The sequence below is a fragment of the Fistularia commersonii genome, chromosome 11 (assembly GCF_037954325.1).
Source record: "Fistularia commersonii isolate RoL2024-O1a breed Wild chromosome 11, RoL_Fcom_v1.0, whole genome shotgun sequence".
Classification (NCBI taxonomy): domain Eukaryota; kingdom Metazoa; phylum Chordata; class Actinopteri; order Syngnathiformes; family Fistulariidae; genus Fistularia; species Fistularia commersonii.
Window position 1 is genome coordinate 19,043,311 of NC_141294.1, and position 14,450 is coordinate 19,057,760.

Below are 14,450 nucleotides of genomic sequence, written 5' to 3' on the forward strand. Positions count from 1 at the left end.
AAAAGTATGTATTTTTATCTGCATACATATAATATTACTTGTAAAAATATATTGGTTAAATTGGTATCGCTCATGGCGTTGAGACAGTGAGCGTCATCAGTACGCGCCGGAAGTGCTAGGAAAAAACGTGTTGTAGGAAAATTCACGTGTGGCGATTTCTATCGCGCTTGTTGGGCTAAGAAGTCGGACCGTACGAGAATTTGGGGAATCGGTAAGTTTTCGTCCGGGCTCCAGCAAGTGCACGGTGTTAGTAACATCTTGGATCTTTCTTGTTTAAAATTATAAGAGTAAAAGCCAAGAATAACAAGCAGCCGCAACCTCGCATGCGCCGGGATTCGAGCTTCAGAGATTGAACGTGTTGAATTGGAGACAATAATTGCACAGTTCCTTAGTAAACGTTTTGGGAGACAGACTTTGTCCCTTAGTATTTCTATTTTTTGTAACTTTTCTTTATCAACCACCCTGTTTTGTTCACAAACCAAGCACTTTTTCATGTCATTGGTCATGTGTGTAATGATAATAACGATTCCCTCCTTGTGTTTGAACGTCTTAACATCTGTCATTTCTAAGACTAAATTATATTTACGTTTTACCTTTACAAGACGATGTGCGGTTTGATAAAGGCTATGGATATTTTATTTCAATAATAAATTAGACGAAATTTGAGTTGTAAAGCATTAAGTCTAAAAAGAAATCAATGATGCATGAATTAATAGACTCTTGAAAGGAGATGTAATTTAATCAATGTTTGGGATTTTTTTTAGCATTTAGCAGTCAGCAGCACCTGGAACTCTTATTTGAATTAAAAAAAAAATGTTGCTCTCCACATCTCCCGCAGCTTGGCATCATGGGTCGGAAGCTGGATCCCACCTCCACGGTGAAGCGAGGTCCTGGGAAGAAGACCAAGAAGCAGCGGGGAGCTGAGACGGAGCTGGTCAAGTTCCTGCCCGCCGGTGAATATGGTCCTTTTAAAAATCAAAAAAGAAAACGCTCAAACCAGAGTCCAGCCTGAACCATCCATGAAATAGCTATTTAAAAAAAAAAAGAACAATTAGCACAGAGTGCTAATAGTCCCTTCTAGGTGTGGATGTTTATCATGGTGTTCCCTTCCTGTTTGCAGAGGATACCGGACCCAAGCGCCTGTCCAGTCGAGCCAGGAAAAGGTACAACGGTGTCCCAATGCACCAGCCCACTCAGCCCCCCCATCTCTCATCCCTTCATTCTGCCATGTTTTTCCCTTATCCTAGGGCAGTGAAGAGAGCGACGCCTAAGACCAAGGACGCCTCACAGAAGACAAAGAAAGGTTAATATCAGTTTAGATGATTATTTTAGGTCACGTATTTGTGCTTCGTAGCACCTCGAAGGCATTTCATTTGGGGGGTTGTACGTTGGGAGTCAAACCGGAGAAGTACTCCGGAGGCAGCCATTATTGTTATAGTCAACCTGACCACCCATGTGTAGACATTACCTGTTCAGTAGACTGGATGCACATGCACCACTATGGAGGCGGCCATTGTTGTTTTGGTCAACCTGCCCACGTAGGTAGAGAAACATTTCCTGTTCAATAGAGTAAGGAACATTCGCAGGCCTCTGAAGGCTGCCGATCAGCCCGCTAATATGTAGCAATTGTCTGTAGTTTCATGACCGTGCATATGCCTGTTTTCAAAATGTTGCATTTTTCCTATCTCCATGAAGACCGAGGTGTTTTCAAATCTTTCCATCCCAGGGCCCGATTTGTTATCAAGGTCAGATGCTGAAGTAGAGTAGCATGGACGGAGGCTTCGGTGTAAATCCGAGTTGAAAAATGGAAAAGAAAAAACTGAATTAATGGGCAAATATTGGGAATGGAAAAAAAATGTTCCTCTAAAACAGTTGTTTTTTTTTCTGAGCGGGGAGTCCCTATGCTTCTGCTCTCTGAGCCTTTATCGGTGCTGTGGGTCCACAGGTTTCACCGACGAGAACAGCAAGTGGCTGACGCCCGCTAAGAGGAAACGCAAGGCAGAGGAACCCGGGGACGAAGATGACAGTGATGAGCTATGGGAGGAGGAGGAGGATGAGGAGGAGGAGGAGCAGAAGACAGGAGGAAAGAAGCAGAAAAAAACAGAGATGAAAGATTTGGAGGAGGAGGAGGACGATGACGACGATGAAGACATGGTTGATGACTACGGCACGCAGGACGATGGCGACGAAGCAGTGGAGGAGGAGAGTGATGAAGAGGTTTGTCTTTTCCTCCCTCCATCTCGAACCCATCAGATAACAAGGAAATAGTTTAATTTTTTCACAGTAATTCTCTACTTACATTTATAATATGTATATGTGTACGTATAGTGGTATACGTTTGAAGTGTAAATACATGTATAAGCATTATTTTGCCAGTCAAACAAAGATTTTTATTTTTTAACAATACAATTATTCCAGTGTTGTGAATACAGCTATTTATGCTCAATTGTGACTGACCTTTTTTTAAGCTGCTGCCCATCGAACGCGCAGCCAAGAAGGACAAGAAAGGGATTGAGACACTGGATGATGACAGCGAGGATGATGATGACGATGAAGATGACGACGACGACCATGCTAATGCCGATGACAAATCGGACGTCGACATGGATATTGATGGCAACATCCAAACAAATGTAGACGAGGAAGAGGATGGGTTCCGGCTCCCTCTTCCTGAGGAACGCCAGAAGGAAGGTGAGCGACCTGAGTCGTCGTGAACACTTGAGGCATCCTGTCACCCCCAAAACCGACCCCTGGCCGCTGTCTCTCCGCCCACACAGGCGTCCTCCCGCTGGACTTGAAGGCCCTCCATCAGAGGATCAAGGACAACATCGACGTACTCTGCAACTTCTCCGCCAAGAGAGAGGAGGGAAAAGAGCGGGCGGCGTACCTGTCGCTCTTGAAAGAGGACCTGTGCATGTATTACAGCTACAACGCCTTCCTCATCGACAAGTTCCTCGACCTGTTCCCATTGTCCGAGGTTAGTCCCGACGCCTAAGATTTCTTAATAAACCAACCCGTAGCTCTATGGGGTACTCCCTAATTAATGAGCTTATTTTATTAAATACTATATTTTTAGGGGGGTGGCATGGTGGTGCTGTGGCTACTGCTTCGGCCTCACAGCATGAAGGACCCTGTTGAGGGGACCTTTCTGAGTGGAGTTTGCATGCTCTACCACAGTCCAAAAACATGCAGCAGGTTAATTGAAAAAAATCCGGACAATTGCCCCGAATGAATGAGTGAGTGAGTGAGTGAATGGTTGTTTGTTCATATATGTGGCCCTGCGGTCGACTGGTGACCAGTCCAGGATATTCCACACCTCTCCTGATGATAGCTGAGCTCCAAATCCCCCCACGACCCTGAGGGGAGGATAAGCGGTAGAAGATGGATGGATATTTTTTGCTCTTTCAATTTTCCTTTTTTTCTCCCTCATTACAGTAATTTAAAAAAGAAATCAAATTTTAAGTGTTTGACCACCACCAGGGGTTTTCAGATTTGACTCAAACTAAGGGAGAGAGTCGGCGTTCCAGGGCCGGGGAGAAGAGCAACTGAATGCTCTGTTTCCCATAATACTGAAGCAGGATGAAGATCTTAGAGAGCGGAAGGGACTGGCAGTGTGGGGTGGGTGGGGTAGGTTTCACTGTGAGGAACAATATTTTGAAGTAAACCCTGGATTTTATGGGCAACCAGTGGAGCTGATAAATCACCAGGGTGACAAGTTCCCCACCGGGTGTTTCAGTTCTGATCCCAGCTGCAGAATCCTGGAGGACCTATCAGAGGACGAGGCTATGGACTTTACGAGTGAGGAAGGGGCAGGGTCTGTTGATATTGTGTAGTTGGAAATAGATAATGGTAATGGGTAATTTTTTATACTTGCAACTGGAAAGACAACTGAGTTTTTAACCTGGAGGGAAGGATGGAGGAGTGAGATTTGTGAGTGGTGGAGGCCGTACCTACAAGACAAGCTTGTTGGTATTGAGAAAGTTTGAGGAGAACCATAAATCTGTCTCCATTAGCCAATCAGAAAGGGAGGATGTTGGAAGAGTGGACTCTGGTGGAGATTTTAGAACTGGATATTGTACACTTAGCAAGGCAAGTTATGTTTACGGAATATGGAAATGCTAAATAGAAGGGGCCCTTGAGCTGAGCCCTGGGGCACATCGACAGGGAAAAGTGAGTGGCTTGAGGTGGAAGTAGATCCAGGGAGCTGTCATGCAGTGCAATTGAAGGAGTGGCAAGGGTAGATCATTGATCATTGGCCCCTCCTGGATCAGTGAGGTTGACACTTGTGAACAAATTGAAGGAAACTGAAGTTGACAGTAGTGAAGGGGTGCTTGACCAGGGGGTTAGACCTAGCTAGACTAGCAAACACATTGTGCATCCTGGGCAGTGGCCCGGGTGGACTTTGCTGGGTGAATGGTGCTGTATTTCCACTGGCACTCTTGGTGGATGTATCTGTGGCGGGACTTGACAGCGATGTCCCGTAGGTGGAGGAGGTAAGGATGGAAGCAGAGATACAGCATTTCAGTGGTGGGATACTGGAGGAGTGCTGCCATGGAGCTCTGGACAATAGACAGGACAGTTCAAGCAAACTGGAACTGGGTACCGTACCCAGGCAAGGGGAGGGAACCAGATGTAGGTCCAAGTCTGCCTAGATATCACAAGCAGGAGTGCCTTCAGGAACACCTCCTGTGTTGTTAACCAACAAATCGGAACAGAGATACCCTGAAAGTAAGCTGTTGAAGTAACCGCTCTCATGTTCGATTCTTCATTTTTTCCATCCGACATCTTTGTGTCCACAGCTGGTTGACTTCCTGGAGGCCAATGAGGTCCACAGACCTATCACCATCAGGACCAACACGCTGAAGACCAGGAGACGGGACTTGGCCCAGGTTCGAATACACACACGCTCACCTTGTACCCTCGACAGAAGTGCTGTTTGAAGTACTTTTTGGAGGCAGGACTTGTACTTGCAACGTTTCCATTGTGTTTTTTTTTTTACTTTTAATTCAACTCGAATGATCAGCTTCCTTTGTCTCGAAATACTTCTTCCCAAAATACAGATCTTGAACTTTTTTAAATTTAAATATTGACAACGAGAGTGATAAAGTACTGATGTTTGTTTACATGTGTGCTTTGCTGTCCAGGCTTTAATCAACAGAGGCGTCAACCTGGATCCGATCGGAAAGTGGTCCAAAGTGGGTCTGGTGGTCTACGACTCGTCCGTGCCTGTGGGTGAGTTCCAACGGGAGTTCGCCCAGTTCTAGGTTGCGTCCTCTTGGGGACAAAGCCCAGTTTGTATAAGATAAGAGCGGATAAACTTTATCAGAGCAGTGTAACAGTTATAATGTCAGAGAAGAGGGGAAAAAAAGGAAATAAATATGAGTATAAATAGAAAGCCAGAAGACAAGATATAGCAAGACAACTAACAGCAGCATCAGGGATGACAACGGGCAACATCAAAGAACAGTGAGGGTGAAAAATACACAGCTAGAACTAAACAACAATATAAATAGAGTGACAACTAAACAACAATGTAAATAAAGTGACAAAAATAAGTTGCAACAAATAAATAACAAAAATTGACTGGGTGTGTGTGGGTTGGGGCAAACAAGGCGAGACAACAGAGTCAGGACATGACGTGAGTGGGTGGGTTTGTGAATGCAGAAGGAAAGTGACATTGTGGAATTGTGGAAGCAGCACAGATGCACTCAGGCCAGTCAGAGTTGTATGCTGTTCAGACTGCTGTTGTATAGTCTGATAGCCGTGGGCACAAAGGAGCGTCTGAAGTGTTTGGTAGGATGAACCGCTGGTTGAAGGAGCTGCACATCAGCCATAGTTCGTCGTGCAAGGGGTGGGAAGGATTGTCCAGGATAGCTCCTAGTTTGTACTTCACCGTCCCCACTGCCACCGATTGAAGATGGTCCAGGTGCAGTCCCACCACCGAGCGGGCTTTCCTCACTATTGGGTTGAGCCTGTTGACCTCACCAGTCCTGGCACCGCCCAACCAGCACACTATAGCGAAGAAGAGTGCGTTGGGTACCATTGACTGGTAGAAGGTCTTGAGGAGCCCGCTACAGACGCCAAAGACCTCTGTCTCCTCAGGAAGAACATCCTACTCTTACTCTTTCTCCAGAGAGCATCATTGTTGTGTGTTCAGTCCAGTTTGTTGTTGATGTGCACTAGTAGTGCACTATCTCCACCTCTTCACCCTGGATGGTGATCTGTAACTGTCTCCGATTCTTCTGGAAGTCTAACTACCTCCTTGGTCTTGGAGATGTTGAGTAGCAGATGGTTCTGGTTGCACCACTCAACAAAACTCGAGATCATACCTCTGTACTCCTCCCCATTGTTATTGTTGATCCATCCAACGATCGAAGAGTCATTGGAGAACTCCTTAAGGTGGCAGGAACCAGAGTTGTACCGGAAGTTGGAGGTGAAAAGGGTGAAGAAAAATGGCGGTAGGACGGTACCTTGGGGCGCTCCTGTGCTGCACGCCACAGCCTCAGAAACACAGTCATGAATGACTTCATGATATGTGACGTTAGTGCCGCCGGCCTGTGGTCATTGAGAGCTCATGGACGTCCTTTCTTAGGTACTGGGACAATGGAGGAGGTCTTCCAGAGGTTGGGCACCTTCAGCAACCTCAGAGAGAGACTGAAGAGGTGCTGGAAGACCCCAGCAAGCTGCCCAGCACACACCTTGTGGACCCTGGGGCAGATGTTGTCTGGCCCATTGGCCATGCTCTGCCACAACCTGGAGAACTCCCTCTGCACCTGTCTGGAGGTGGAGAGGTGAGGTCGTGGTTGAGGAGAGGTTGGGGGGGGCAGCTGTCCTCTGATTGGTCCAAACAGGGGTGACTCCACTACATGCTGCAGGGCGCATGCTAGTCCAACTAGCTTCCTGCTAGTCATGGCGCTGTCCCCTCTGTCTGGGAAGCTGGTGCTGGGGAGGGGAGGCAAGGTGTTGATGGGGAGGGGAGCAGAGCCTACAGTGGAGGTGTGGGGGATCGGGGCCCAGAGCTCACTGGGGTGACATACATATTGAAGAAAAGGTTTAGCTTCGCAGCAAAATCAGAGCCACCTTTGGCTCTAGGTGTGGTTTTCCCACACCCTGTCATCTTCCTCACCTCCCTCCAAACCTCCCCTGTTTTGCTCTGCTCCATCTTGGACTTTCTCCTTATAGTTGAGTTTTGCCTCCTCAGCTCCTTCTGGGCAACCCTGAGGTTCTGGTGGTCCTTAGCCATGAAGGCTCTCTTCCTGTTGTTATTGAAACAACTGACCTTTTTGGATGGGGTTCTGTTGTTCTCGAAGAATTTGATGTAGTCCGTTATGTCACGGGAGAAGCCCTCGATGTTGTCACCGAAGTCCTTTTCTAAAAGGCTCCAATCGGTGACGTCGAAACACTCGTGCAGTGCCTCCAGAGGCTTCGGACCAGATCTACACAGACCTGTAGGCAGTGTCCCAGAGTACCAGGTTATGGTTCGAGCTGCCCAGAGGGGGAAGAGAGGAAGAGTTGTATGCATCCCTCACGTTGGCACACAGGAAGTCTAGGGTTTTATTCCATTTTGTTGCACAGTCTACGCATTGAGTTAAGGTGGAGAGAATGGGAGTGAGGGGGGGTGGTTGAAGTTCCCACTGATCAGGATAAGAGCGCTGAGGTGGGGTGTCTGCAGATCTGCGATCACCGAGTGGATGAAGTCACCCTAACGGGATGCAGCCACAGACGGAGGAACGTAGATGAGCACCAGGACGGAGTGGAAAAACTCACAAGGGATGTAGTAGTGGCGAAGTCTCTGCACACAGAGAGTCTGTATCAGCGTGAAGCCAGGCAGATCAATGGCCGGGTCCAGTATGTTCACCTGTAGCCAGGTCTCTGTGAAGCACAGCATGCTACATTCCCTCTAGACATGCTGGCTGTCGACGGGGGCTGCCAGTTCGTCTGTTTTGTTGGCAAGCGATGTACTCAGCGATGTAAGCATGTACTCATATGTGCTATATACCTCTGTGTGTGTGTGTGTGTGCGTGTCACACAAGGACTGAACGGCTAACTGTGACATTAACCCCTGTGGCTAGCAAACAGATATTAGCAGGGTTAGCATCACTGTGGACAGTATCCTCACTCATTTCCAATGACGTGTCAGACAGCCACACATCTGCAAGGCGGGCTAGTCCTTTTGCATTGTCTGCTTTGTCCAATGATGATGTCACTCCAGGGAAGTATGGCTAACAGTTTATTAGCCATACTCCCCTGGAGTGACACCGTCATTGGACAAAGGAGACCAATCAGTGACACCAATGTAAATGAGCATATCCTGTGATTTAACATCAGACTGACTTCGTAAATATGCCAAGAACTGCTTTGTTAAAGTATTCCCCGCATGAGATTTTTTTTTTTTTTTTTTAATGCGAGGAAAAAACACAAGCAGGGACTCAATGAAGTCTAAATATCCCACAATTTAACAGGCGCAAATGTAGCACTGAACAATAAACCAACAGGATTGAGAAACAACACAAAAATAGCAAATCATCTGAACTGTTTTTTTGTGCCGTGTTGTTAAATGGCGTGATGTGGGGCACGGCGAAGTGAGGTGTCGCTCACTTAAACACTGTCCTCTGATTGGTCCAAACAGGGGCGACTCCAGAGTATCTGGCCGGACACTACATGCTGCAGGGAGCATCCAGCTTCCTGCCAGTCATGGCGCTGTCTCCTCAGCCAGGGGAGCTGGTGCTTGACATGAGCGCGGCCCCGGGAGGAAAGACCACATATATTGGTAAGCTCTGCACCCCAAAAATGATCCAAAGTCCCCCCTGTTGGCAGGGGAAGCGAGTAACTGTGTGTGGAACGCTTCTCCCGCAGCCCAGTTGTTGAGAAACACGGGGACTATCGTGGCCAATGATGCCAGCGCAGAGCGACTGAAGAGCGTGGTGGGGAACATCCACCGTTTGGGCGTCACCAACACGGTTGTGTGCAACTACGACGGCCGGCAGTTCCCCAAGGTGCCGCCCACTTCCTGGTCGTGCCCGATTGTTTCAGACACTCTGTGAAAGACGTTCAGTCCACCCAACTACCCAAGCTCCCAACAAAGTGAGGCCTGAACCTTTGCTTTTTGCAGGTGATGGGAGGGTTCGATCGGGTCCTGCTGGATGCCCCGTGCTCCGGCACGGGGGTCATCGCCAAAGACCCGGCGGTGAAGACCAGCAAGGTGAGATGGCATTCGTTCACTTCTTTGTCTTGTACCACGAGCGGCTGCAGTTAATGAATGACGAAAGGCTCTCTAACGCCCTCGCACTTCCTGTCCCATCAGGACGAGGCCGACATCCAGCGGTCCGCTCACCTGCAGAAGGAGCTCATCCTCTCCGCCATTGACTCTGTGAACGCGCAGTCTCCCTCCGGAGGATACCTGGTGTACTGCACCTGCTCCATCACGGTAATAATGCGTGCAATGATTTGTTTTTCCCGCCTAAGCCATCGGGCGGGCAACTCGAGTGACCATGCCGTTCTCCAGGTGGAGGAGAATGAATGGGTGGTGGATTATGCTTTGAAGAAGAGGAACGTCAAGCTGGTCCCAACTGGACTTGATTTCGGGAAGGAAGGCTTCACCAGGTAACGGAGTCTTGTTTTTCTGCAGAACCCATGATAATGAAAAAGGAAAATCTCGACTATTATCCTTCTGTTTGGCTAATTCGCTCATTTAGGTTCAGAGAACGTAGATTCCATCCAACTCTGCGGCTCTCGCGACGGTTCTACCCCCATTCTCATAATATGGACGGGTTCTTTGTGGCCAAGTTCAAGAAATTCTCCAATGTCATCCCGTCGGCGGCGACGGGGAAAGGTAAGCATTCCCCCGATGATTTCATAAGACATAGTTCCAAGTGTTCTGGAGTTTTAAGGACTAACAGCTGCCTATCGGCCATTAGTCACGGACTTCTGTGTTTTGGGATGTAGAACAAGATGCTGCAGAAGCCCCTGAAGAGGCCGCTGTTGTAGACCCTTCCACCGAACAGCCGAAACCTCACCACAAGGCTGAGGGGGTCCCTGACGAGGCTGGGAATGTCAAGAAAAAAATCAAACAGAATGGAACAGCAGCCAAGAAAGTGGCAAATGTCAAGCCCAAAGGCAAAAAGGACTTAGTGGCCGGACACAAAAAGGCCAAAGTTGCCAAGATGGACGACGGGGAGGCGAAGGGGTCGAAGGTCCCAACGCCCGCAGGGGAGAAAAAAACAGGGAAAAAGACCGGTAGCGGATTAAACAAAGTGGCTCCGCCAAAGAGGAAGATGCTCAAGAAAGCAGGGAAGAGGATGGGAAAGAACAAGTTTAGGAAGTTGAAGAGCATGCTGCAGAAGGAAGAAAGTGGGGAGTAAAGAAGGGGTTCACCGTCTTCAGGGGTGATCTGTTTCAAAGACGCTCCGCTCTTAGTGTGTTGTCCAGACTTCGCTGCAGAACTGTCTGCTTCTGATCGAATCTGTTCTTTGTTCATTTCTGTTTTATTTGTATAAAAGAATATACAGGAATAAAACCTTTTGAGTTAACATTCACTATTGTCTCACAGATCAAAACTAGTAAACTATGAAGAATCAATGTGAAGTCTGCAAAACAAAAAAATAGGATCTGGAACTGGCTTTACTGGCTTTCTGATTACCACTATTCAACAGTCAGTGGGAAGTATTGGTTTAGTTGTAAAAGTACAACTTTCTCTGTGAAACTAATAATAATAGTCCATGCCATTTTTCTGAAGCAGTTGCATTTCAAGGCTCGCCGAAAGTTGATTCAGTATAGATTTAATTAAATAGCCATGATTTTATTTCCTTGGAAATGTTTAGGTAAAAAATGATTTATTCCAAAGTAGTTTGTAGTTGTTTTGTTACTCAAAAATGGCATAAAGGCTAAGTGATTTCCAAACAAACTTGTTTTTCTACAATGAGGTAAGCGGCGAACTAGCTCGCCCGATGCGCGCTTTGAGCAGCAACCTGGACCAATCACATGCGTCATTGGCAAAACACATTCATGGGTAATGTAGTACTCCTTGTCACTGTCAATAAGATAGCGCGTTTGTCGCCGAACGAATGCGATGTCACATGGACTCCGTGAATCCACGCGATTGGAAACGCTTATCGAGCCCGACTTGAGGCGTTATGAGTCTTTGTTTTTTAATAAAAATCAACGGGGAGAAAATGAATGGGGTTTTCACTTCCGGACTCTCGGTGACGTCATTGATAGGCTTTCGATCGCCCAACGCTGGTGACGTGACATGGAAACAACCAATCAGAGACTTTTGCGTCCGACCGGAAGCTGTGTTGTTTACATTTTCCAAGATGGCGGCGGGGATGTATTTGGAGCATTATTTGGACAGTAAGCTATTTATCACACGAAAATGTTATAAGAGGGTGCTAAACGCTGTCCGAATACGTGGCACTTAGGGTTAGTTTGTGAAATTTAGGCGTAAGGGAAGCCTGCGGACTCAAACAAGCTCCAAAATCTTTTCCTGACGGGCGGCGGGTTTAGGCTCAGTCTATTTGCTGGAACAGCAACGCAGTGAACATGGATTTTCCGTGTTAGACGGCAGTTAGCATACCTTACCCGCGTCAGATCTGTCAAATCTTTGTGAATATACCCTACAATTAGTGTACGTATATTATCCCCCCACTGCTGTAAATCTGTTGCAGTGTAATAGATTACTACCGTCGATGAGCATCACTCACAGGAATGAAGCTCATGCTTAGGGTTAATTTGTGGTTGGAGCCGCGGTGAAAGTTAAAGTAACGTGTTTGTACTCTCCAAACCTCGCCAGGCATTGAGAACCTGCCCTTCGAGCTGCAGAGGAATTTCAATCTGATGAGGGATCTCGATCAGCGGACAGAAGGTGAACCACGTCTGCAAACACACTGTCAACAGAATCGGCCTGCTGAGCTTTTTTCTTTTTAAATAATGTGGCGCGATGTCTCCGAAAAAATACAGCTGGTGTATAACTATGGTGTTCACTGTGGATTTAGATTAAAAGCTAAGCAGGTTCTTGTTTTCTATTAAAATCATCTACCAGCAAATTAGAGAGATTTTGAACACATTTGAAGTTAATGGACCATTTAACTGTCAAATAAGCCTCACTGGAAGAGTGGCATCTCCAAAATAAGTTGGAAGTCATGACAGAGGCAACAGTGTCTTGAGGCTCTATCTCCGTTATCCTTCTACCAATAGACTCACCCTGCAGATTGTAAGCTGATATAGTTCATTTTCAGGCAGAAATGTTTTTGTTTCTTGATCGCAATTTTTGCACAATATTATTCAACACCGTGTCGATAAAGCATGCCAGCATTTGATTTATCCCTGATGGGCTTCGGCTTTTGCTCTCCATTCCAGACCTGAAGGGACAGATTGACTCCCTGGCCAAAGAGTACACCGCCAACGCCCGGACGCTGTCTTCTGAGCAGAAGCTGTCCATCCTGAGGCAGATCCAGCAGTCCTACAGCAAGTGCAAGGAGTTTGGCGATGACAAAGTGCAGCTTGCCATGCAGACGTACGAGATGGTCGGTATCTGAGGCCCCGGCCATCACAGTGTCACAGTGGTAGTTGTGACCGTGACAAGCTGAAGCATTTTATCGCCTATCTACCCCCGTCCACAGGTGGACAAGCACATCAGGCGTCTGGACACTGACCTGGCCCGTTTTGAGGCCGACCTAAAGGAGAAGCAGATCGAGAGCACGGACTATGACTCCACCTCCAGTAAGGGAAAGAAAGGTCCGTGTCTGACACATCAGCACCCAGAAGATATTTATTTTGGCAACTTAAGAGATTTGTACAAACCTGCCTGGAGTCATTTCAAGCCAGGAAGCTGAGGCTTGGGTTTGATCTGCGCACATTTAAAAGAAGAAAATAGGAGTTTTGCTGAATATAAATGATTATTCAAACAGGAAACCGGAGATAAAGATGGACATGTGACCACAGTCAATCCATCTTCAGGGAAGGAGATAGACAGGATCCACGCACAGACAGGAAAAACACAACAGACAACCTCATAAAATCTATACACATAGGACACATACATACATTGTGAATTTGGTAGTCCAACTCCAATGATTGATGAAGCCGAGGCAGGCCTCTTCCTGTCCCTTCCGTGACGCCGGGCTTTCTCTGCCTCCAGGCGACTCCCGGCAGAAGGAGAAGAAAACGGCCAAAACCCGGTCCAAGGTTAAGAGCTCCGATGAGGACGGCAGCCCAAAGAGTGCGCAGAAGAAAGTAAAACTGCTGCAGCCGTGAGTTCTTTTAATCTTTGACGAGGGTTAAAAAGAGTTAAACGAAATCACGTGTTGCCAATATGGCTGCCGATACTCCAGATGTCCAACTGTTCATGTCTTTGGCTCAAAGTATCAACCTCCAGTAGGGGTAGCTGCTTACTGTTTTTATTTATTAATCCCCCCCCCCCCAGAGGAGAATTCAACAGTCCTTCCTCCAACTTCGGGAATGTCCACCCGTCCGATGTCCTGGACATGCCGGTGGACCCCAACGAGCCCACCTACTGCCTCTGCCACCAGGTGTCCTACGGCGAGATGATCGGCTGCGACAACACCGACGTGAGAATCTCCAGAATCTCGTATCGGTAACCATTTTGTTCTCCTTGTACTGGGCGTCTGAAAGATACTATGTGTTGTGTTTGCAGTGCTCCATCGAGTGGTTCCACTTTGCCTGCGTGGGTCTGACAACCAAACCGAGGGGCAAATGGTGAGGAACGTCTCGATTCAGGTGGAACTCACACACCGTCCCGGTCATCCTCTAACTCTGCTGTGTGTCCTCCTACCCTGCAGGTACTGTCCACGGTGCTCCCAAGACAGGAAGAGGAAATAAAAAAAAAAAAACATGCTTGTCCTGGAAAAAAAAATACAAAAAAAACTTGGACATTAATTTGATGGAAATTTGAATTTTTTTTTGTTTTCATTGTTAACTAGAATTCTTTCCTCACCTTCCTAAACATTTTGGTGCTTTTTTTCTTTTTTGCCTTGATCCGATTGAGTGAAAGAGTCAAGGGTTACAAGTGTAATTTAAATGACTTCTTTTTTTATGTAATAGTTTACTTTTTATTTTTTAATTTCCTTTTAGTTATAAGTGGTGCTTTTATCGTGACTTAGATTTTGCGTTACAGGTGAATACAAACACACTACAGAGGCCCCGCAACAGCATCAGGGCTCGCATCCTCACATTACCCACAGTCAACCCCCTCCTTATCCCCTCCCCCACTTTTTTTTTTTTTTTTTATTGCGTTGTTTTGAACCCCTACTGCCACAGGGGGTGAGGGAAGTGGTGGAAATGGGGGTGGGAGGGACGGGACCACTTGGACGACCGAAAAGAAAAAAAAAGTTGAATTCTGGTCTAAAGCAATTGATTTGAACACCGGGAAGGGGGAGGGGGGCGCATTTTATGAAAAAGTGTTACTTGTGTAGCTGAAACATTGGTACGGGGTG

General features: G+C 47.1%; 2 protein-coding genes across 3 annotated transcripts; both read left to right on the plus strand.

Annotated features, from left to right (window-relative positions):
- Nucleotides 1–103: 103 nt before the first annotated feature.
- nop2 (NOP2 nucleolar protein homolog (yeast)) lies at nucleotides 104–10,535 on the plus strand. The gene is made up of 16 exons (XM_086155707.1): nucleotides 104–211; nucleotides 839–953; nucleotides 1,121–1,163; nucleotides 1,248–1,303; nucleotides 1,946–2,217; nucleotides 2,469–2,691; nucleotides 2,778–2,977; nucleotides 4,800–4,889; nucleotides 5,145–5,232; nucleotides 8,630–8,770; nucleotides 8,857–8,996; nucleotides 9,113–9,202; nucleotides 9,305–9,427; nucleotides 9,506–9,603; nucleotides 9,696–9,832; nucleotides 9,946–10,535. Exons 2-16 carry the CDS (start codon nucleotides 848–850, stop codon nucleotides 10,359–10,361), a joined length of 2,223 nt encoding a protein of 740 aa, XP_086011833.1. The 5' UTR covers nucleotides 104–211; nucleotides 839–847; the 3' UTR covers nucleotides 10,362–10,535.
- Nucleotides 10,536–11,286: 751 nt separating this feature from the next.
- Nucleotides 11,287–14,308, plus strand: ing4 (inhibitor of growth family, member 4). Of its 2 annotated transcripts, none has more exons than XM_086155950.1 (8): nucleotides 11,287–11,349; nucleotides 11,789–11,860; nucleotides 12,355–12,521; nucleotides 12,618–12,717; nucleotides 13,136–13,247; nucleotides 13,421–13,565; nucleotides 13,652–13,713; nucleotides 13,797–14,308. In XM_086155950.1, the coding sequence occupies exons 1-8, from the start codon at nucleotides 11,313–11,315 to the stop codon at nucleotides 13,834–13,836; spliced, it is 735 nt and encodes a 244-aa protein (XP_086012076.1). In that variant the 5' UTR covers nucleotides 11,287–11,312; the 3' UTR covers nucleotides 13,837–14,308. The 2 variants fall into 2 exon arrangements, with proteins under 2 accessions (XP_086012076.1, XP_086012075.1); XM_086155949.1 differs by having other exon boundaries at nucleotides 12,618–12,732; nucleotides 13,797–14,307.
- The last annotated feature ends 142 nt before the right edge of the window (nucleotides 14,309–14,450 follow it).

What these genes read in the sequence shown, in the direction of transcription:
- nop2 (XM_086155707.1), top strand. Translation starts at nt 848, where the DNA reads ATGGGTCGGAAGCTGGATCCCACCTCCACGGTGAAGCGAGGTCCTGGG. An exon ending in TCCAGTCGAGCCAGGAAAAG is followed by an intron (nt 1,164 to 1,247) that starts GTACAACGGTGT and finishes CCCTTATCCTAG; the next exon opens with GGCAGTGAAGAGAGCGACGC. An exon ending in GGGAAGGAAGGCTTCACCAG is followed by an intron (nt 9,604 to 9,695) that starts GTAACGGAGTCT and finishes TCGCTCATTTAG; the next exon opens with GTTCAGAGAACGTAGATTCC.
- ing4 (XM_086155949.1), top strand. Translation starts at nt 11,313, where the DNA reads ATGGCGGCGGGGATGTATTTGGAGCATTATTTGGACA. An exon ending in TTTGGAGCATTATTTGGACA is followed by an intron (nt 11,350 to 11,788) that starts GTAAGCTATTTA and finishes AAACCTCGCCAG; the next exon opens with GCATTGAGAACCTGCCCTTC. An exon ending in CTCCAGTAAGGGAAAGAAAG is followed by an intron (nt 12,733 to 13,135) that starts GTCCGTGTCTGA and finishes CTCTGCCTCCAG; the next exon opens with GCGACTCCCGGCAGAAGGAG.